The 23,281-nt window shown below is 37.7% G+C and overlaps 1 protein-coding gene across 1 annotated transcript in view; it reads right to left on the reverse strand.

Moving 5' to 3' along the window:
- Macc1 (MET transcriptional regulator MACC1) overlaps positions 1 to 23,047 on the reverse strand; it is a 43,119-nt gene extending 20,072 nt beyond the window's left edge. Inside the window, exons 1-3 of the mRNA XM_032908871.1 lie at positions 23,030 to 23,047; positions 18,677 to 18,740; positions 521 to 643 (exon numbers count right to left, since the gene is read on the reverse strand). Of these exons, the coding sequence (XP_032764762.1) occupies positions 521 to 643; positions 18,677 to 18,722 (169 nt within the window). The 5' untranslated portion in view covers positions 18,723 to 18,740; positions 23,030 to 23,047. The remainder of the gene's footprint in view (positions 1 to 520; positions 644 to 18,676; positions 18,741 to 23,029) is intronic.
- Positions 23,048 to 23,281: the final 234 nt, after the last annotated feature.

Here is a 23,281-nt window from a genome sequence, read left to right on the forward strand (position 1 = left end):
AATGTGCTTTCTTTATTTGTGTATGTGTGTTTGTGTGTGTGTTGTATATGTGTATGTACAGGGGGTGTGCACACAATTATATCTACATATGGAGGCCAGAAGTCAACATATTCCTCTATGACACTTCACCTCATTTCGAGATAGCATTGAAGCTGGAGTTCACTGATTAGTTATAGTTGCTGGGCAGTAAGCTTCAGGTATCTGCCAGTCTCTGATCCCTAGTTCTGGGATTACAAATACATACCCATGCATGGCTTTTAATGCATACTGGAAAAAACAAAGCCTTGTCCTCTTGCTTACGTGGCAATCATTATACCCAGTGAGGCATCTCTCTAGCCCCTATTAATGTATTTTCTTAAGAAGAAATTTATTTTTAATGATATTCTATTCTGTGATAGAACTTGTACTTGATGATTTTGCAAATCTTCCATTGTACTTTATAGAGGCAAACATTCCATACATAACAGAAATTATTTGATTTATTTACATAGAAACATTGTCATATTACAAATTCCTGTACCTGTAATATTGTGATGTTTTGAGAGTTTCGAGGCTTCCATGTCAATCAAATTCCCTTCAGATCTACTTCGACCAATTCCTCGTGGCCAATAATAGGCTCTTTCACTGATTAGCATTTTGCCACCTACAAAGCAAATAGAGGCATATTTATTGTAAGTACATATAAGTAAGTTGGCAGAGGAAACATCTAAAAATGCTTGTTCATATTTAAACAGAAAACTTCATGTAATAACATCTACATATGTCTCTTATTCTGGTAGGTATCCTTAAATGTGTGTTAGCAGTTTCTTTAATGAAAATTCTGGAATAATCACAAAGAATTTACCCTGGTAAAGCATTCATTTGTGAGTCAGTGTAAAATAATCAGTGAATGTGTCAAAGATAAGACATAGCATAGTATTTTGACACTTTAATAAAGTATATCTGACTACTAGAAAATTACATATAAAAATATGAATTTTTCTTTCAAATTCTTCTATACACCAATGCAATCCCAAGAAAATTTACATATATATGTATATATATGTAACTTTTCCATTTTATTTTTAGTTGAAAAATCAAAATTGTTATAGCTAATGTTGGCAATCAGGCACATCCATGGACAGCTAGAAGCGATTTCATGAAAATTAGGCATCTTTATAAACATCTCTCAAGGGATCCAGCAACAAGACACATCTTTAGCAGCCCAAGAGGCAACAGCGGTTCTCCTGTGTCTGTCCCTTTCTTTGCACATGTGCCACAACCCCTGTTGCATGTCCCTTTGCTCATGTACCACGGGCCCAGTAAAAGTTTTGTTCTCCCTGAGCTCCCCTTCTCTTCTTCCTCTCCCAAAGGCTGCCTCTATTTCCCCCTCCCAATAAACCTCCCATGTGAGACCTGCTGCACAGTGTGATTTGTTTGGGACTCACCACTTAGTTCTAACAGCTATCATACACAATATGCTGTTTTTGAAGCATGCCATTTTAAAACAAGTTTTTGTCTCTGCAAAGACTTAAGAAGAATGTTAACAATAAACCAAAAGAGGAACACGATAATGCTCACTGCCTACCAACTAACAGCATTTATTATAAATGTGTCCTAATTAATACAATGTGAAATCAGAACAGAAATAAACCAAGGATGCAGAATTGAGACCCCAAAAGGAATTGCACACCTATGATATCTTCATATCCACCTGACAGAGGCAGCCGTGAAGAGCAATGTAGAAGTCATGAATTGTTGGTTGTCCATGTGAAAAACATTAAAACCCCCTTCACCTCATCAGTGTTTTCCAGTGTAACCCTATCTGAACTAAAACTCACTATGTAAACAAGAGTGGCCTTGTACTCAAAGAGATCCACCTCCCTCTACCTTTCAATCACTGGGATTAAAGGTATGCACCACAGATGCTGTGGTGGGAAATGGGCAAAAGACGGAAGTTGTGGGGGAAATACCTGACCTGGGGAGAGGGAAGGGAATACAGAGGATGGAGGGATAAATAATACTAAAGCTGTTTGAAAAGACCATAGGGAATCATATTATTTTATGTTTACTTAAAATTTTGTATATAAATTATATATGTACTTGGTTTAAATGAAGTTATGCCACTCAAAGCCATAAACTAGCTAGCAAAATCCCAGTGATAAGCACAGAAAACCTTCTTTTAAGTTGCTGGACAGATGAGACCAAAAACACCCTAACAATATAAACTACTGCTGTTGCCCTTGGCTGCCTCCTAGAAATAGAAGGTAAGATCCTATTGTAAAGACACCAGACACTTCGGAGAGAGGAAAAATTGACCTGGAAGCCTCCTCCCTAAGTATTAGGTCTCAGAGTACTGCAAGGAGCTGTGCAAAATGCCAAGGGGAAAAAAAAGCAATCAACTGTCTTTCCCAGAAGAACACCTACATAACACAACAATCACTAGAAGCAGTATAGATATTCCAAAAGGTGCAATAGTGGCACTAAAAGTAACCAACAGTCTTTCCACTGGACTTGAGGCCTGCTTAACAGAAGGGAATTCACGGCAGACACTGTAAACCTAGCCAACTGAGGAGATGTGATTGCTGCCACTTTCCTGAACAGGTATAATTTCTAACTGCATTCTAAATGCTCAGCCTTGTACCCACAGATAGGTATAGCTCTTACCCTTCCTCAAAGATGCTTCTTTCTGCAGCACAAAGAGATAATTACAGAGAACAACTGACTCTGGGTACCCACTCCCCAATAGCTATATCTACAGCATAACCCCTACTCCGGAGGCTCAGGAAACATTTCAGGGTGAAGACTGTAGAGCCAGAAGACCAGGAAATATGCTTTGAGATAGTGTCTTTTATATATGACAGGAAAGCTTTACCTGTGAAATCTCACCAATATGGTATCCTAAACAGATAACCTAACAAAAAGGGAAATTGTATATACTCTAGAATATATATCACAACCACTTGGAAATCCATCTGGCAAAATCTGCGAGAACATTCACAGCCTGGTACCCAGGGATTCCAATTTTACTCAGTTGCTTTTCTAAAGCTCTGTAGGTAACTAAAGAGTGCTGAGGTCTGAAGAAGTCTTGCCCAGGAGGAGCACTCCAACTGGTTATCCAGTATCAAATGTTCAACCCTGAAAATATGCACGCAGTAGCATTATACAGACTTAGAACGATATATTGTTATACTTTAAATACGTATGTATATGCATATATAGGTAAAAACAATTAATGAAAAAAAAAAGACACCATGAATTTGAAAATGAGCAAGGAGGGATATATATGAGAGCTTGAAGGGAGGAAAAGGAAGAGAGAAATGTTATTATATAGTAATCTCAAAAATAAAAAATAATTTTAAAAGGACATTATACATAATGTTCATTAATTATGTGAATACAAACTAAATTTAAACAAAACATCTTTTACCATATAAATAGATAAATAAATTATGGTATTTTAATGTAACAGAGTATTCTTCCATAGTTAATGCAGATGAATTAAAAGTGTAAACATTATGTTTAGGGTTCTCATTTCCTGAGTGAGATTCAGTTCATGTTACATATAGATTTCTCTTTGCTCCTTAACAGCACTGAAAATGTTTAAAAATCTGATTTTCAGTGGAAATAAGCCTCAAGAGGCTGGAGAGACGGTTATATTTAAAACACTTGCTGCTCTTCCAGAGGACACAGGTACTATTCCCTTGTAGTGGCTTCCCACTTTAGTACCAGCGCATCCAACACAGCTTTCTGGACTCTAATGTATAGAGCACATGGTTGGTGCAAAGACAGATGCAGGCAAGACACCCATACATACATATAAAAGAAAACTTTTTTCAAGCCCAAGTAATAGGACGTGACTAACTTGAAAAGGAAGTGAGAATGCCATAGAAAAACTTTCTAATGTTAGAGCCAGCACATATACCTGGTTACGCAAAATTCCTTCTCTGTCTTAAAGTTCCCAATGTTGCCTCCAAAAGTTGGCCAACGTTCCTGCCAACATTTCAGCCATAGTCTTTCTTCTTCTTCCGTCTAGTGTGTTGACTATAACTCCTTCAAGTTTACCGTCCTATTCAGCATAATCCTTTAAAGTTATGACTTCTTTTCAAAAGAAGTGTTTTCGGGTGGTGTTGTTTTTCCAGAAATGGTGATTCATGTCTTTAATACCAGGTCTTGGAGTGTTGAGGCAGTGGGATTGCTGTGAGGTCAAGGCCAGCCTGAACTACACAGTGAGTAAGTTACAAGTCACAGTGAGGTACCAAAAAAAGATATCACTCACTGACAGAAAAAAAAATCTTTAAAAAGAAACTAAAAGCCTTTTCTGGCTTCAGAAAGAGAAAATTGAAAAAGAAAGGGGGAAGAAAAGAAGAGCACAAAACAAAGAAGGATTGGCATTTTTTTAAGACACTGGCAAAAATAACTTAAAGGGAAGTATTAAAAACATAAATGGTCCAATAACAAGTTTTTCTCTGATCGGGGAAATTACATTGAAAAATTGAGTTAAAAATTGAATTATGCAATATGCAAATTTCTTTGGTCCTCAAGTTTCCTGGCAGCCCTTTAAAAATTCCGTGGTTGGATTTTACCAAGTATGATGTCCAAAGTTAAAAGTCCTTAGCACACCACAGTCTGACAGAACTCAAGTCCTCTAGAAAAAGATAGCAAACTCTAATTAACAAAGAAAAACAGGTCTTTCTGTGGAAAAGCATTTTTCAGAGAGATAAGGTACATTTTAAATGAAAAGCCAATTTAGCCATCTTCCTGAGCTCTTTCATTTCTTTTTTGAGGGAAAGAACAACACAGAACAATTTATGTTCCAAGATTCCTTTGACATGAATAACCTTCCAAGTTAAAAAATCTAACCCACTGAAATAAAACAAGAAACCCTTACTCACAGGGAGAGTACTCACAGGACTTTGGACAATTAATATTACGATGGAAGCACCATGACACTTCAGGAAGGCCAGAGCAAGCCCCTTGATGACAGGTTATAGCATCTTGGGAACACAGGCACAGGGTTTGTACTTAGAGTTCTTTATAAATTCACTCTTCACTACAGTTATTCCAGTCATCAGCTGTCCCTCAACCTGGTTGTTTTAAAGCCCTGTACCAGAGTCACCTGCTGGCCTAATCAAATACAGCCTGCTGGGCTCACCTAAGTGTTGCTGCTGTAAAAAGTCTGGAGTTGTAGCAAGGATTCTGAGACAAAAGTTGTCGGATGATATTATGTTTGTGGGAGGCTCATGCTGAGAGACACACCGGAAAACTCCAATGCTTTCCCATCTGGGCACCAAACTGCTTCCAACAGCCTCCTGAAATTCTTCCTACCCGAATCCTTCAGTACACAAAATTCATGGCAGTACTAGATTCTAAATCTGGATTAGAATTTGGACAAGGGGAGAGGTGGAGTGGCAAAGAGATGAGTGTGCCCATTTCACAGAACAAGTCTTGTTTACCCATGGTGGCAAACAACACAACCACACTTATCACCACCTTGTGTTTTCTTGCTGTTTTACTTAAGGCAGCTGCTATCCAAAGCAGCTTTGTCCTCAAACATTGTCTAAAGAATCATGAATCTGTGTTTTCTGGAATGAGCAGCTATCAAAAACTCTGTCCACTATCCTCTCTCCTTCTTTCTTTCTTTCTTCCTTCCTTCCTTCCTTCCTTCCTTCCTTCCTTCCTTCCTTTCCTTCTTTCTTTCTTTCTTTCTTTCTTTCTTTCTTTCTTTCTTTCTTTCTTTCTTTCTTTCTTTCCCTCTTCCTTTCTTTTTTAACACAGGCTTTCTGATGTGCCTTTCATTTATTTATTCTGAATTTTTTCAACCCCAGCCACCATGTTTTTCTTAAAAAGCTGAGGAGTAAAGTTTTGTCCTTGAAGTATTTTACTAATAGTACATCAGCCCTTAAGTAACTGGGTAAACTGACCAAATATACAACTTAAATATTCCAAGAGTTTTTTGAGGGAGAAAAGAGTGGGCAGGGGGGTATAAAATTTAGTAAACAATGAAAAAACAAAAACAACAACAAACCTGAAAAACAATGCACTTTAAAAGATTTCTTTCCTACCACCTGGGACACCCTGCAGAGGTGAGAGGGACTTGGTCCCTGGAGCCCCATTGTCTAGCTCTGGGCTTGCCTTTTGGTCTGTAAAAGCCTTGCAGGAACCCAAGAGAGTCCTGCCTCTCCATGGATACCTTTGGGGGCACCAAAACTAATCAGCTTGGAGCTCTGCCTGACCCATCTCATCCTAGTTTGATCTGCCCGCCATCCCAGTTGGGCACATGCAGCTTGTGACACAGCCTGCATAGGTGACTTGCTCACAGTCCCCTGAGACCTATTGTCCCATTGTCTTGCGGGACCCCAAGAACATCCTGTTTCCCAGTGGAAACCTTCAGGGTAGTCCCAAGACTAACCAGCTTGGAACCCTGCTCCACCAATCCTATCCTAGTCAGATCTGCCTGTCATCCCAATTGGGTCTCACCGGGACACATTCTGCAGAGTAGGGCCTGCCTGAGGCACAGCCAGCAAAATCCAGTACCCTGACCTCCGTTGTCTGGCCCACTGCCCTTGCCACCTTCCCAAGAAGTCCTGCTGCCCCCAGGATTATCCAACCAACACCGGGGAAAAACAGAAGCCTAAAGGACAGAATAAGAACATAATCAATAAGACCCAGAGCAATATGGTGCCACCAGAGCCCAGCTATCCTGCTACAACAATCCCTGGATAGCCTAATGAAACCGAAGCACAAGAAGAGGATCTCAAATCCAATCTTATAAAGATGATAGAAGCCTTTAAATAAGACATGAATAAATCTCTTAAGGAAATACAGAAAAATACATTCAAACAGGTAGAGGGATTAAAAGAAGAAGCAAACAAATATAAAGAATTACAAGAAAATACAATGAAACAGGTGAAGGATAAATATGAAACTGTTTAAGACCTGAAAAAAGAAATAGAAGCAATAAGGAAAACACAAACCAATAATCATTCTTACTTCAAAAGTCTGTAATCCACAAAATTGGAAAATCTAAATGAAATGAATTATTTTCTAGATAGATACAAATTACCAAAAATAAATCCAGATCAGGTGAACTAAATGTATAGTTCCTATAACCCCTAAGAAAAGAGAAGCAATCATTAAAAGTTTCCCAACCAAAAAATAGCCATGGGACAGATAGTTTTAGTGCAGAATTCTACCAGACTTTCAAAGAATAATTAATGCTAACACTCCTCAAATTATTCCACAAAACAGAAATAGAAAGAACCCTGCCAAATTCATTCTATGAGGCCCCATTCAGCCTGATAAACCACACAAGAATCAACAAAGAGAATTTCAGACCAATTTCCTTTATGAATATTGATGCAAAATTATTAAATAAAATACAAACAGAATCAAAGAACACATCAAAAACACTGCTCACCACCATCAAGTAGACTTCATAGCCCGGTATGCAGGGATGGTTCAATATATGAAAATCCATTAACATAATCTACTATATAAACAAACTGAAAGAACAAAAACCACATGATCATCTCATTAGATGCCAAAAAAAAATATTGTACAAAATATAACAGCCTTCAAGATAAAATAGACTTGGAGAGAGCAAGGATACATGGCATCAGAGGTAGAAGGAAGGAGGGAACTAGGTAGAAGAAGAGGGGACAGAGAGAGGAGCAGGGGTGTGGTTGGGGAGGAAGAGCATTTGTAGGGACAGCAGAAAAGAGAAAAGAGATATTGATCAGTGGTCAAGGGTTGGCAATTGCTAGGACTTGTCAGAGACCTGGGATGTGGAAAGGCATCAGAGCGTCTGTGGGGGTGACTCTAATTGAGACTCCTAGCTGTAGCCAGTCAGCACTCCCAGTGAAGGGATAAGGACAGCAACCCACCCACAAAACCTTCCACCCAAGGTGTGTCCTGTCTACAAGATGTGCAGGGACAAAGAGCAGAGACTGAGGGAATGGGCAGCCAATTACTGCCCCGAATTGAGGGCAAGAACTGATCCCTGACACTTTTACTGATACACTGTTATGCTTGCAGACAGAAGCCTAGCATAACTGTCCTCTGAGAGACTCCACCCAGCAGCCAATGGAAAGAGAGGCAGAGACTCACAACCAAACATTAGATGGAGCTCAGGGAATTTTACAGAAGAGTTGGGATTGAGGGACCCAAAGGTGACAGGGACTCCATAGAAAGATCAACTGAGTCAAATAACCTAGACACTAGGGGGCACCCAAAGACTGAATCACCAACCACAAAGTGAGCACAAGATGAGCCCAGGTCCCCTGTACATATGTAGCAGATAAACAGCTTGGTCTTCATGCAGGTCCTTCAACAACTGGAGCAGGGGCTGTTACTTGCCTGCCTGCCTGCCTGTGGACCTCAACCCCATGCCTCTAAATGGACATCTTGTCTGGCTTTAGTGGGAGATGATGAGCCTAGTTCCAGAGCAACTTGATGTGTGTTGGAGGGAAGTTGTTAGTGGGGGGCTGACACCCAGATTGGGCCTTCCCCTTTTAAAAGAAGATACTGGAGATGGAACATTCTAGACGTGCTCTTGCATTAAACTAACCCCAGCTCTTTGAAATGTTTACAGAGGTCTTTACATAGTGAAAATAATTATGTGGTCTTTATATAGTGAAAATCAGTACTATAGGAACCAGAAGGCTCCAGGTATCTTCAATAGTCTGAATATCTTAGGTCCCGTTGATTTCCAAAGACCTGTATTTTATTTAGTTCTTTCCATGGTGTGTTATGTGGTATTAAAATATAAATATGTCCATGTCAGCTACCACTTTTAAAAATAGCAACAAACTCTAAAATGTCAGGAAAGAACCTGATGGACTAATAGACTTCTTTTACTTTTAAAAGTCAAACTTGTCCAAATAATATTACATTACCATGCAAACACAAGTGGTAGAGAGGACCTGACAGGCACACAAAGGAATCACTGTCACTGAAGACACTCACTAGTATGTTAATGGTCTGTATGCTGATGAAAATGTGACCTTCTAAGATGTCACCCTTAGGGAACATTCTGGTGGATATGTATATACCCCAACACCAGCTATGGTGTAGCTCCAGTATTTGTTATCTCTGATCATTCTAAGCAAACATTTAATAGGCTGACAGCCTGACAGCAAATTCCAGCAGTCGCTTTAGATGATTATGTGGGGAGGGCTGCAGAAAGCCTGACTTAGTTGGTTTAATAAAAGAGAGTAATTTCTATGATGCCTTTAGCACTAGTAGCTCAAATCATTTCATCAATATATTATCTTGCTAATATCACTATGCCAGGTGTGGCACTGATCACTTGTTTATATCTTATTAAGCTTTCATCATTGGCAGAACTTAAGTTCAGGGAAATTATAAAAATTCTGCAACATAATATCTTATTTCCATATGTCAGATACAGAGAGCCAACAGGCTGGAATCAGCTGTGCCTCCAGCTTCATGATATAACCAAGAAACAGCTCCATAATCTTCATTCCTGAAGGTAAATTATCAGGAACAGATACGCGAAAGAAATACCTAAAAAATTTTAAACAGCGCTCATGGGCATGTGACCTCTTGTCCAGTTGCAGCAGACCCCGTTTTCGCAAGGCCCTTTGCTTAATAGAAATATCTTCTGGAAGATGTATTATATTTTGGACAAGAGGTCACCAAAGTGACTAAACATATGGAAAACAACTTAAGGAAATACTTATTTTGAACTCATAATTTTAGAGGCATCAACCCCTGATTAGATGGTTTTGTTGCTCTTAGGCCTATGATAAGCAGAAGCATCATAGTGGAAGGGTATGGGGTAAGAAGCTTCTCACATCATGGTAGCCAGGAAGCAGACAGAGATAGAGAGGAAGGGTCCGAGATAAAATATAGTCTTCAAGGACACTCTCTTGATAACCTACTTCCTATTCCCATCCCCTAGTAGTCCAGCTTGGTTAAGACAGAACTCTCATGATCCAATCACATGTTGGAAGTCCATCAGGTGGCAAACAAACCTTTATTAAACACATGAGCCTTTGGGGAGGTATTTGATATTCAGATCATAACAAGACTCTATGTGTTCCTAAAACATTGTCAACTATGAAATTATCCTGGTCCACAAGCCAGGAAGTATTTATCCTTCAGAACCAGATATAGAGCTGAATTTACAAATAGCCATGAAAAGGGAGAAGAAGCATTGCTATGAATGAAAAAAACATGTTTTACTATCAATGAAAGCAGTTGTAGAAAAGTGAAGTATGAGGTTATGGCTAAAGTTGATCACTAGCAGGTTTACTAGTAAAGCGACTACTGTCTGGCTGTGAATTGCACCAGAAGGAAAGAGTTGTGGAAACAGTGCTACTTATTTCCATTAACTCCACCAGTGTAGAAAATTATTGTTATATACCAGCAAATATCATCATGGCTTAGAGTTTAAGATGAATAGCAAACATGGCAAAAAGATTTATTATGTAACGAGTCAGATATCAGCAGGTTTGGAAGCCACTGAGGTTTGCCTCCTCTTTCATTATGAGCTTTACAACATCTTAATATTTTAAAGTACCAAGGGGGAAATATCAAAGGTTTACTGAAGTAAATAAATAAATGCAAATTAATAAAACACGGCACATTTTAAAAGTTCAGAGCATGGTACATGAGTAGTCAATGTAATGTTGCAGACAACTGATAAAATGTACATTGTAAAACAGTAATCTTATAACATTAGGTTAAGGATATAATTGTCCATGGATATTTGTTATTTTAATTTTATCTACATTCAAGTAGGTTCATTTTACATGGCTATGCATATGCACACATGCCCATACACAATTCTTTGGCTCAAAAGTATTTTGAGAATATTTACAAATATTCAAATAACAAAGTTTAAACATAGGAGTGTATATTACTCTAGGGTAAAAATATTAAAATAAAAACAAGTAAAAGGATAAATTAGAGGTGACATTTGCAGAAAGTTGGTCAAAAGATCAAAGTACAAATATTTTCAAACTCTGTGCTGTGGGTTCCAGTTTACTTAGCAGCAGTGATCTAGAAATGGGACTTTCCTTGTGAAAGTGACTACATTAGAAAAACACTATTATGTCCAAGGTTTCCAGTGAGCATGTGTTTCAGATCAGTTTGCACAGCATTATTGGGAAGGAAGAGGAGTTAGAAGCATCATCTACTGACAACAGCTCCTCACAGCTATGTCAACACCATAACCACTTCCCCGAACTCTCTTGATACATGCCAATGCCATCATCTTACCCAGGGCCAGTTCTGTAGGGTAAACAGCTCTCTGCCTCCAATTCAAGGTATGCACACAATCAGTCCCAAAATGAGAAGAAATGCAATGCGCCTACCTAGTGAGCCCCAGAGGGCACAGCATTTCTCACCTGAATTTCTGTTGACAGGGTTCAGATTAAACAGAGAAATTCTGATTCGTATGTCCTGAGCAGCTTTCTTCCAAGAATGTAAAAGTTAGATACTCAATCACAAACTTGAACAGACGGTGTCTCTATATTTATATACCATCCTAGGAAATAGGCTGCAGAGTTAGCCACTGTGGAAAGTTGTTAATAGTTTGCTACCATTAACATAGGACACTTCCAACACCCTATTGCTCAAGACTACCTTTAAGTATTGGGTATTTCTAACAACCTCTTGGGAATGAATTAGTCCAGAACTGGGCGAGCTGAGATGCTGCTTGAGTTGACATAATTGTTGGTCTTAAGACATGACTCCTTTCTACTGCACCCCACCCCAACACATGCCACTCAAGAGAAATATTCTGGGTTGTGTTTTTCTAAAGGTACACAGATCAACTCCTGTCTCAAAAGGGCTGAACCCGAAGTGAGATTTACAATGTAACTAATGAAGCTTCAGGCCCTCAAATTCCAAGGAACTGAACCTGCGTCAGAGTTTGTTTTCTTATTTGCTTCAAAACATCCGTGCCAGTAAATCACAAGCCCTTCCTGGTTGTCCGTGAGCAATGTTTTTGCTGTTCTGTTTTGACACCCAAATAATCCATTTTGAAAAATCACAAAGGATTTGGAGTCAGAATTCTCCAGTTTCAGATCTTTGCATACACATTTGTGAAGCAATAAACTGTTACAGTCTCTGTGTATTGTCTGTAGAAAGACAGACCACTATTTTTATTATTTTTTTAATGATTTCATAGTTTTTGACAGGTTACCTAAGGGATTAAACCAAATGTTACATTAAAGTAGCTAGGTTAGAGGATCCATCTTCTTTTCTTCTGCTTCTCTGAATTATTTAGGGGGAAAAGTTAAAAAGAACTTGGAGAAGTGGTTGGCTCCGCAGTGGCTTCTGACAGAGGTGGCTTGAGAATCCGTCCTCCCTCCCTCCCTCTCTCCTTCCCTACTTCACTGAGAAACAGAAACACTTGCCAATTAGTAATGTCTTGGAACTCTATATTATCTCTTCTCCATATTCACATACAGGTTTACCATCTACTGCCACTATTTCTGCCAAAAAGATGGCCTGGACTTAGGACAACGGAGGTTATATATATGACTGAAGTAGAAGGAACATTGCCATTGTAATTAAAGGTATAATCTTAAATGTAAATGCATAAGATAACCAATAAAAATAAAATAAAATAAAGGTATAATTTTGAGTCAAAAATGAATGAGTTTGCTAGCCTCAGCACCAATTTTCTCATATAGAAAAGAAAGATAAAATACTTTAAATTGCAACTTAAAATTTTGAAATAAAAATTAAATATTATGAAGTTTCAATAAAAAAACCCAGGCACTGCTTAAAATGATTTTCTTTTTATTTTTAGCACATCTATGCCAATTCTAATTGTGTGTTTTGTGTTTGGAGTCCTGCAATCCAGGCAGGTCTGAAATTTGCTATGTAGAAAAGGATGACCTTTAACTCCTAGTACTCCTGCCTCTGTCACCCAAGTCTTAGAATTTCAGGTAAGTACCACCATACCTGGCCTTAACTGTGATGGTTTTAAACAAGAATGATAAGAGGTTAGAAACATTGTATTTAAAGAGCATTGGAAAGTAAGAGCCTGAACATGAAGCTCAGAGGTAAAGTGCTTACTGACATGATAAAGGCTCAGAGTCCTATCCCTACTGTTGTGAAAAAACACTAGAAAGTAGAAATAAGGAGAAACACTGTGTAGATTGTTCAATCTATTGTTCAGTCTGACTGCAGCTCTTGCATCTCCTTGGAAAGGGTAATTTAAAATATTGTTATAATTAGAATTTATCAGTACTTTTATAATAAAATTTAATGGCTTTCAGCCTATTCTTGCTCCATTGTTAATGTATGAAATTAATCATGAGTCCCAGAAGCCACAGAAACATACTCTCAGATCAAAATTTTGTGTATACCCACTGTTAAACATAATGTATTTTAAAATATACAAGTGTATAAATTACAACTAAATTAAATATATTTATAAGAGAAATGGAAAAGCAAATGCAAAAGAAATCCTCAGAACTCAATCATCATAATCATCCTTCAATATTTCTCTTTCATAAAATCAACTTAAAACTTGAAGTTACTAAGCAGCCCAAAGCCATTATGAGCTTTTGTAAGCGGGAGCATCCATCTGTCCATACAGTTTTCACTTCAAGGCAAAGGAACATTGTTCTCTGCTGAGATCCTTTGCTATTCTGTGGAGCTGGTAGTCAGGCACCATCAGAGGCTACTGGAGGAATGGCTAGAGTTTTGTGCACAGCACCACCTGGTGCCTGCTCAGGGTCTTTCTAGAAGGCAGTGCTAAGGTTCTACACCATTCTTGTTTCCTCCCTGGCCTCTCTGGACACCATTGTATAAAACAGTGACTCTCAACCATTCCTCTGCATGAAAATCAAATTTGGAGCTTAAAAATTTACAGAAGGCTAAAAAACCACACACACACACACACACACGGTCACACACACACTCTCTCTGTCTCTCTCTCTCTCTCTCTGTCTCTCTGTCTCTCTCTGTCTCTCTCTCTCTCTCTCTCTCTCTCTCTCTCTCTCACACACACACACACACACACACACACACACACACACACACACACACACACATCCGTGGAGGTCCTGTTACACAAAGAATAATAAGAGCACTAAATCATAATATGAGGTGCTGAGAATATGGCTGTTTTATTTGTTTTGTCTTACATAAGCACATTGCTGGGTATATAAAATAAATGGCAGTTCAAATGGATATTCTTTCAAGACAATAGTTCGCTGGCCAAGAGACCTATTGGGAGCATGTTATAGACATAGCATTTAAATATTGTAAAGGAGAATCTTGATTCCTGTATGACATGAGCATCCGCCAAGATGCACATGATTTCTGCTCTAAGCTTTAGAGACAATTACTTTGTCCTTAAGAATGGTATTTTGAGATCCAGTATCCCCTTGTTTTCTCTCAGACTTAGAAATATGAAATCTAGACAGAAATATAAAGTGTGTGTTTTTTCATAAAACCTTAGTTCACAAAAATAGTTAGGTAAAATTATTTCTTGTGGTTCAGGTGGAATTTTATAGTTCAGCACCAAAGTAAATTGGTGATAAAGACTGAGATTAGCTACTCATATTTACCCACCATTACTCATTTCACAGGCCTCTGACACACAGGCGATCTGATTCATCCTAGCTACACGCCATCCTAGCCCATGGCATCATTCAGGTCATACAAGAGACGCTGCTGTTAGCTTGCTTTAGACTGACAAGGACAGCTGAGATGAGCACTTTTGGTTTAGTTGAAAAAAAAAATAGCCCTGAATGTGGGGCTAAATGAACTCTATTATTTTTTGAAGAGTAATTGTGTCACCTGAACATGTGTAAAATGGATAATTACCCCCTTGTAATAACAGGCGGATTTTAGAAACTCAAGGAATTGGAGGAGTGGACATGTGATCAGGTGAAGGAAAGAGCAGCACAGGCTGAGCACGGCACTGTGACTTCTGCAAGCAGGGAGTGCCTGAGTCAGCTTCGGATCCTAATGCTTGCCAGGACTCACGAAGTAAGCTCTTAGCAATCTTGATGGAACGGTTCAAAGTAAATAATGCACACTTGCAATGTATGTCAAAAGATAGAAGACTATTAAACGGGACTTGCCAGAGAGCTAGATCTGTAATAATCATGGTGAGGCCTCTCCTATCTAAAATGAACAGAGCTCACTTCAAGGAAGAAATATAAGGAAATCATTCCAAATATTTTAAGTTAAAAGACAGTGAAACTCTCCTTCTTTAAAAGGGGAACAAGAATACCCTTGGCAGGAATACGGAGGCAAAGATTAAAACAGAGGCAGAAGGAACACCCCTTCAGAGCCTGCCCCACATGTGGCCCATACATATACAGCCACCCAATTAGACAAGATGGATGAAGCAAAGAAGTGCAGGCTGACAGGAACCTGATGTAGATCTCTCCTGAGAGACACAGTCAGAATACAGTGAATGCCAGCAGCAAACCACTGAACTGAGAACGGGACCCTGTTGAAGGAATCAGAGAAAGAACTGGAAGAGCTTGAAGGGGCTCGAGACCCCATATGAACAACAATGCCAACCAAGCAGAGCTTCCAGGGACTAAGCCAGTACCCAAAGACTATACATGGACTGACCCTGGGTTCCAACCTCATAGGTAGCAATGAATATCCTAGTAAGGGCACCAGTGGAAGGGGAAGCCCTTGGTACTGCTAAGACTGAACCCCCAGTGAACGTGATTGTTGGGGGGAGGGCGGTAATGGGGGGAGAATGGGGAGGGGAACACTCATATAGAAGGGGAGGGAGAGGGGTTAGGTGGATATTGACCCAGAAACCGGGAAAGGGAATAACATTCGAAATGTAAATAAGAAATACTCAAGTTAATAATAATAATAAAAAAAAAAGACAGTGAAACTACCTGCTAGAACTCATGTGGGAGAAAGACATTTTAGAAGGTTATGTAATTTTTATATCATCAACAAAAACAAGGTTAGCAAATAAATAGTGATATAAGAAATTACTAAAAAATATTATTTTTGTCCAAAAGCAAGATCTATAGTTTGGAGAGATGTAAAGCTCCTTCAGAGAGTTTTATTCTCATTACCTATGTTAGGAAGTTCACAATTACCTCTAATACTGGCTCCAGAGGATTAAACACCTTTGGCCTTTGCTGGCATCTACAGTCTGGTGGAGATAGGTACATCCAGACATACATATATACATACATGCACACATACCTACATACATACATATAGCATACATATATGAATACCCATAATTAAAAACAATAAAATGAAATAAAAGCAAGATATGTATTATAATCTGGTCTCATATATAATCATGATGTGCATGCAAATGTGTTTAATACAGAAAAGTACAACAATAAAATTCTCATCCTCCCAAAATACACTTTTTACATTTAACTCATATTATTCCAAATGCTGCTTTCTCATTTATTTATATGAAATATTTTCATAAAAAATATAAATCATGCCTTAAAGGAATGTATATGGCTAGACACACTGATGGATGCTTCTGGTCCCAGCCCTGAGGAGGCTAAAGCAGGATATTTGAGTTCCAAAATAAAGTTAAAATAAATTATACTGTATATCTCCATATGTGAATTAATGTTCACATTCTTTGGTGAACAATCAACCACAACTTCTGTATTAGTTACTTTTCTGTTGCTTCAATAAGACACCTTGAACAAAACATCTTACAGAAGAGTTTATTTGGGTTTATGAATCCAAGGCAGTAAGAGTCTGTCCTGAAAGGGAGGGTTGGCACCAAACAAAAGGCATGGCATCTGGAACAGAATGCTGAGAGCTCTCATCTTGAGCCTTAACCACAAAGCAAAGAGAGCAAGTTAGCATTGGCAGCAGGTCTTTTAATCCTAAGGCTCACCCCCAGGGATGTGCTTCCTCTAGCAAGACTAAACTTCCTAAACCTCCCCAGACAGCACTGCCAACTGGGGACCAAGTATTCAAATGCCCCAGACTACGGGGAACATCTCATTCAAACCACAATGGCTGTAAAATCCACAGAATAGAATAAATGTTCTATTTATTCATTTAGGGCAGAGGGTCGTGCATGCCATGGTTCATTTTTTTTTTAGAAAAAAATCAAATGCTAAATATGGTAAACAATGAACAAGAAAATTATAAAGGTCTGGTGTCTTTTTTAGACCAAGATTTATATTTTTCACTTCTAGTTATATGGGGAGTATTGCCATATTGTATAAAAGATCATGACTTCATTTCATCGTGCATTCATATATGAAAATAGATTATAAAGATTTAAGTGTGAAGAATATTTGACAATTATACTTTAATAGAACTGGAGAAATACAAGTTAAATTTAAAAAGAAGAGTTATAGAAACCCATTTGAAATAAAACAGCATAGAATTATAGTGGGATTAAAGTAATTTGCCAAATCACATGATTAAGAATGGTAGTGCAGATTTAATACAATGTCCACTTATTTCCAAATCCCAAGCTGGAGCCACTATGATTTTTATTTATTACTTTCCAAATGTAGGCAATATAATTCTCTTTTATGAATTAATAATCCATTAAATTTCCTTTAGAACGCTAAATATATACCTGCTATATAGCCCAATGCCAATATTCCTAGACATTTATTCAAGACAAATGAAAATTTATCTTCATGTAAAAACCTTGGCACAATTGTTATACCAGGTTTGTTTTTAATAGCTAACTCAAACCCGGAAATAACCAAAACATTTATTTTGTGAATAAATGATAAAATTACAATGGACTATTACTGAGCAGTAAAGTACAACTTGTATATATCTTGAGTTATACTCAAGCAAGCTATATGTTCAAGGATACACATTGTGATTTATTCCACAGAGCATACTCTAAATAATGAATTGATGATTGTCAGGGGATAAGGGAGCTGGAGGGAAAAGAAGCAGATGGAGCTGTAATAGGCTAGATTTAAGAAGAGTTCTGTGATGATGTTTTGGGTCTTGGTACTTACACAAATCTGTGCATAGGCTACAGTGACAGCGGCCATGTCCCCCTGTTATATCAATACCAACTTCCTGGTTTGGATATTATGTAGTCATTCTTACATCATACCATAAAAGGCTGGATGAGACATCTGCTATCTTTGTAACTCACTGTGAATATTTCATTATTTTAATACAAAATGCTTTAAACATTAGAAAAATACAAACAGAATATCCAAAATTGAACAACCAATTATTAGCATATAGTAGGACAGTCCTGTCGATTGGTATCTTTAATATCTAATACAGGTTTGTAAAGTATGCTATTCACTAGCACTCACTAGTTGGTTTATGTTTGTGTGATTTCTGTTTCTGTTAAGAGGTAGAATAAATTTGTATCATGATTTTGAAATTGCTATCTTATTTTTGGCAGTATCATAACTGTATACAATGCACTGTGATCATTTCCATCGACTGCCATCTCTCTTCCCTCCCACTTGCACTGACTCTCATCCTCCCACCCCTATTTCTTGCTTTTTTTTTTCAGGCATCAATCAGGCAGGCAGAGAGGCTGTGTGATCATGACTGACCATATTGTGGGAGAAAAGCCATCAATGATCACATCCAACTGTGAGCCCTGACGCTGCAGTACTGAGCTGCATAGAAAGATGTGCCCTTTATGCAATAGTGGTGGGAAGAGTCTTATTTCGTTCTAGTCCTCTTTTTCTCTGACACGAACTTAAAGCAATTTATATTTATATTTATACTGACACTAACATACCAATCTTGTTTGGATTGTCACACTTCATCATTTTGTGTACTTTCATTCTTATGGTTCATCTACTCTGAAAAAAAGAAGAGAAAACAAAAAGAACCCAGGCAATTGATTTCAGCATTCGGTATTGTCACTGTGCTAATCCATTCTTTCTTTGTTTCTTTCTTCCTTCCTTCCTTCTTTCTTCCTTCCTTCCTTCCTTTCTTATTTCCCTCTTTCTTTCATGTTTCTTCCTTCCTTCATTTCTTTCTTTGTGTGTGTGTGTGTGTGTGTGTGTGTGTGTATGTGAATAATGGTATCTTAAATAGATTGTATCCTAAAGTATGTAAGATATTTATTAAGCATTATCTTATTTTAATTATATGACTGGCTGTTATCTACCCTACCATTAGCAGACAATGCTCAGATCCCTAATAAGTCACAGTGGCTAAGAGCGGCTGTGTTTAGATAATTGAGTTCTACTATTCTTATCATCTTTAAAATCATGGACTTTTACTTATTTTTACCACAAGTTTTTGTCTGTTTACTTGCTTTTATTCATCTATTTCTTTTACTTCATTAAGAAAAAATTAATATCCTCTTTTGTTCTGTACTTTAGATTTCTAAATGCTTCCTATTTTTATTCTTTGATACATTTAAATTACTGAGATTATAAAAAATATTAATGTCTAAATATTTCTTACTACTCTAAAACCAGAAATGAATGTAAGAACCTGTTCCTACTGAAGAGGTATATTATGATTGGCCTATATGCTAACTTTATTTTAGAAACACATAGTCAAGATTGATTAAACTTATGTCAATGTTTGATAAACTCTGTGCTCACCCTTATTGTGCTGTGAACTTTTCTGTAATTCACTAGATTTATAGTTGAATAAACTATGGTTACAGCAAGTTTTTTTTTTTTTTGGTTCTTTTTTTTTTCGGAGCTGGGGACCGAACCCAGGGCCTTGTGCTTCCTAGGCAAGCGCTCTACCACTGAGCTAAATCCCCAACCGGTTACAGCAAGTTTTATTTATAAAGCCTTATGTAAATACTCCATATCATAAATAATTATTGTTCTTCTTAATAACTGTTAAATGCACAATTACAGTGGAACTGAAATAAATATAAGGTTAAATATTATCCACAAAGTATAAACAAATGAGATCCATAAAACGCATTAGGTGAGTGATATGTGATGATTCAGCCAGCTCCCATTTTTATAGCATATTAATAGCAATAGAATTAATTTAATAGGTGAAAATTTCTCTTTCACTCCCTTTTGAAAATCATTTTCTAAAAGTCTATTCTTTACATGCTACAAAATATGTCAACGACCTGAGAACATGACTGGATATTTCTCTAATATCCACTACCTGTCTCAAGCCTGTTCTGCACTCACAGTTATGAAAGTGTTAAAAAGCTCTGAGTCTAGAGGCACAAGTTAAGGAAATCATGTTGCTGTTGCTTTCTATCACAGTAGATTCTATAACCAAGGCAGTGAACAGGAAAGGGAAATTAAAATATGAGCATTTGGAAAGAGAAAAATTATCTATAAAACTGCGATGATGCTTCCAACAATGGCAAGGGAGTAGATGGCATTATTAGAATTAATGAGAAGTCTGGGCAGCCAAATATAAAATAAATATATACTCATGAATCAAGTAACAATAAATTCATGGGGGAACCTCCATTAACAACTAAAAATACCCACAAAAGAGAACAACTGTAAAACAAAATGATATGAATCTAGGAAACGATTTGCACAGAGCCATTATAAAGCTTGTATTTGGTGAAGTGGTCAGCTCCTCTACACTGGAGAAAAATACTTTAGCATGATGGGACTAGTGTAGGAGACCGAGTTCTAAGATGCTCCTATCCCAGTGACTTTCACCACTCTCTGATGTCTTTCCTTGACTGAGAGTTCATCTTTGTTCTGAGAAAATGCAAATGCATGACTATGTTACATTGTGTGGCAAATGCAAATAGTTATGGGACATACGTAACTCAAGTGAGTCACTAAAAAGCAGGAAGTTCTCTGGCTGGCATCAGAATCGAGGAGGAACTGTGTGTGGCCCTTGCCTATAAGTGGTTAATGCTCTTTCTTTTGTTTCTGAGTGTTTCACTTGTATACCCTGCACACATGTACAATCACATTACTCTCCCACATCCATGATGAAGCCATTGTTCCTCCCAACTAGTGCCCCATTTCCCTCATGCCTTTGGTTTCTCTTCCGCCTTTTTTCCAAGGCTCTATGCTGACATGATTGCAACCATTATGTCATCCAGCTCAATCAAGTAAAGAGGCAGACTACAGAATGGAGAAAAATTTCCCTACACTATTTAACAGAGAATCAGTGTAGGATGTCATACAGGTGAAGGCAGGTACAAGATAGAATGAGGCCTGTCATTGGATAAGAAGGAAGGATGGGTGGGAGAAAAGTTTTAGAGAGAGGAGGAGACTGGAGGAAGCAGGAGAAGCAGTGGAGAGAACATGGAGACAGATGTTAAGATTCCTCTCTGCATATTTAAAGGTTGTTATGAATATTCTTAAGGGATGGATGTGTACAGGGCTTTGTATGTTTAGGTGGGCAATTATATATTATCAATTGGATCAGAGGTTATTGTGTTTGTTCTTTCATATAGTGATTTAAGTTCAAGAGGGTATGTGGCGTCTGGTGACACTAGACCACCACAGAATTGGGATATGTATTTCTGGCATGGTGGCAACCTTCCTTGGGAACTAGATGGGTAGAGAGATTGCTGCCATCGGCAGTGTGATATGGGGTGGAAAAGAGTGGGTGAGACACGTTGCTAACTGAGATTAAGATGTCTATCAGATATCTTGGGGCACTACAGTGCCAGACCTTGTGGTGTGAAAGTCTTTTTATATATATATATATATATATATATATATATATATATATATATATATATATATATATATAAAAATTTTACAGCAACAAATTAATATCTAGAACATACAAATAACTCAAAAAGCTAAACATCAAAAAAAAACACAACTATTTCGATCATCCCTTGATTTCTTCAAACTAAGTCTGTGCTGTACAGAATTTTTTGGATCAAAACTCTCAGGAGAATTTAGTCCAAGGGATAATTTATCTAATTTTCAAAATACCTTTGAGAGAGAGGATCCACCTAATTGTGCTAGACTTGCTGTATAGAACAGTGAACTAACAAGTGGTTGTTCATTTCAAGCATCTAAGTTGATAATTTGTCTTGGAGTAATAAATGACTATAAAATTCATGCAAAGGAGAAATTCTCTGTGACTTCTTTTTAGCCTTCCTTCATCCTCACACTAACTCTGACTCCATGTAATATTCCAGTGCCAACAATTACTCAAGACTGAGGCTTTAAATACTTGGTTCCAACTTCCAGCACCACTTTCTATCCCCCAACTGTCCTCATTTGCACCCATCCCAGCTTTGATTTTATCATCCAGCACTGTACACATTTGCTTTTAAATCTCAAACTCACTTTTGCTCTAGTATATTGATCTAGTTTTTTTAAAAAAGAATTTGACAGGATGTAGCCCTTTACCTAATGCTAAAACTGACTACATCTTTGAGGCCATTATCTTTCATTATGCTCTAGGAAGAGCATATCAAACTTCACATCTTTCCACATAGTCATGTCCTCACTCTCTGAAGCACTTTTTACTTCTACTTCTCAGTACACTTATCACATCTTTCTTTTTATTTTTATTTCCTTTTATTACATTTATTTTTATTTTATGAACACTGTGTCCTTACTGCTCATGTGTGTATGTGTGAGGGTGTCAGATTCCCTGGAATTGGAGTTACAGTTGTGAGCTCACATATGGGTGCTAGGAATTGAACCTGGGTCCTCTGGAAGAGCAGCCAGTGCTCTTACCCATGGAGCCATCTCTGCAGCCACCATTTTTCTTTTTCTACTCTTAAAGACCATGACACTTACTTTGTTTCAAAAGATATGATAGTAACAAGCAGAAAGTACTTATAAGCTTCTAACTCAATCTGCCTAGTTTATGGCAATCTGTCTGTATAATTCTGCCCATGCCCTTCCTCAAATAACTGTTTGTAAGAATAATTAGCACAGAGGGGAAAATAGACCTGTTCCTCACACATTAGAGATGTTTGAGGCATAGGAGACATCTGTGGCTTACAGCACAATATTTTTACAGGTTCATCAACATGCTTTCTCTTAACAAAAAAAAATACTTTCCATATGGAATGTGGTTCCAGAAATATTGATTAAATTTTGAGAAAATAGCATTGCTTTCTTTCCTAAGGCAACAAATTACTTTGTGAATAACTACCAAGGTCAATCAAAGGAAACTTGTCAAACAAAATTAAGTATCTTAACTAATATTTCACCTTCTTTCTTATTCTCTTCCTATGATGATGAACATTAATAATGATGTCCAATCTTTATTAAATTTTGATGCAATATGTTTGTTGCACATTTAGATATTAGTCTTGGGACCAGAATGCCATCAATCTTCAGTATGAAGCTCATCGGGGGGAAGCCTTTCAAATATGATCAGTAGACATTGTCCTCCCTACTTTGAAATATACAACCCACATCATTCTTCAACCTGTCAAGATTTTGAAAAATCATTAATTAGA

Source organism: Rattus rattus, chromosome 7 (genome assembly GCF_011064425.1).
Source record: "Rattus rattus isolate New Zealand chromosome 7, Rrattus_CSIRO_v1, whole genome shotgun sequence".
NCBI classification, from domain to species: domain Eukaryota; kingdom Metazoa; phylum Chordata; class Mammalia; order Rodentia; family Muridae; genus Rattus; species Rattus rattus.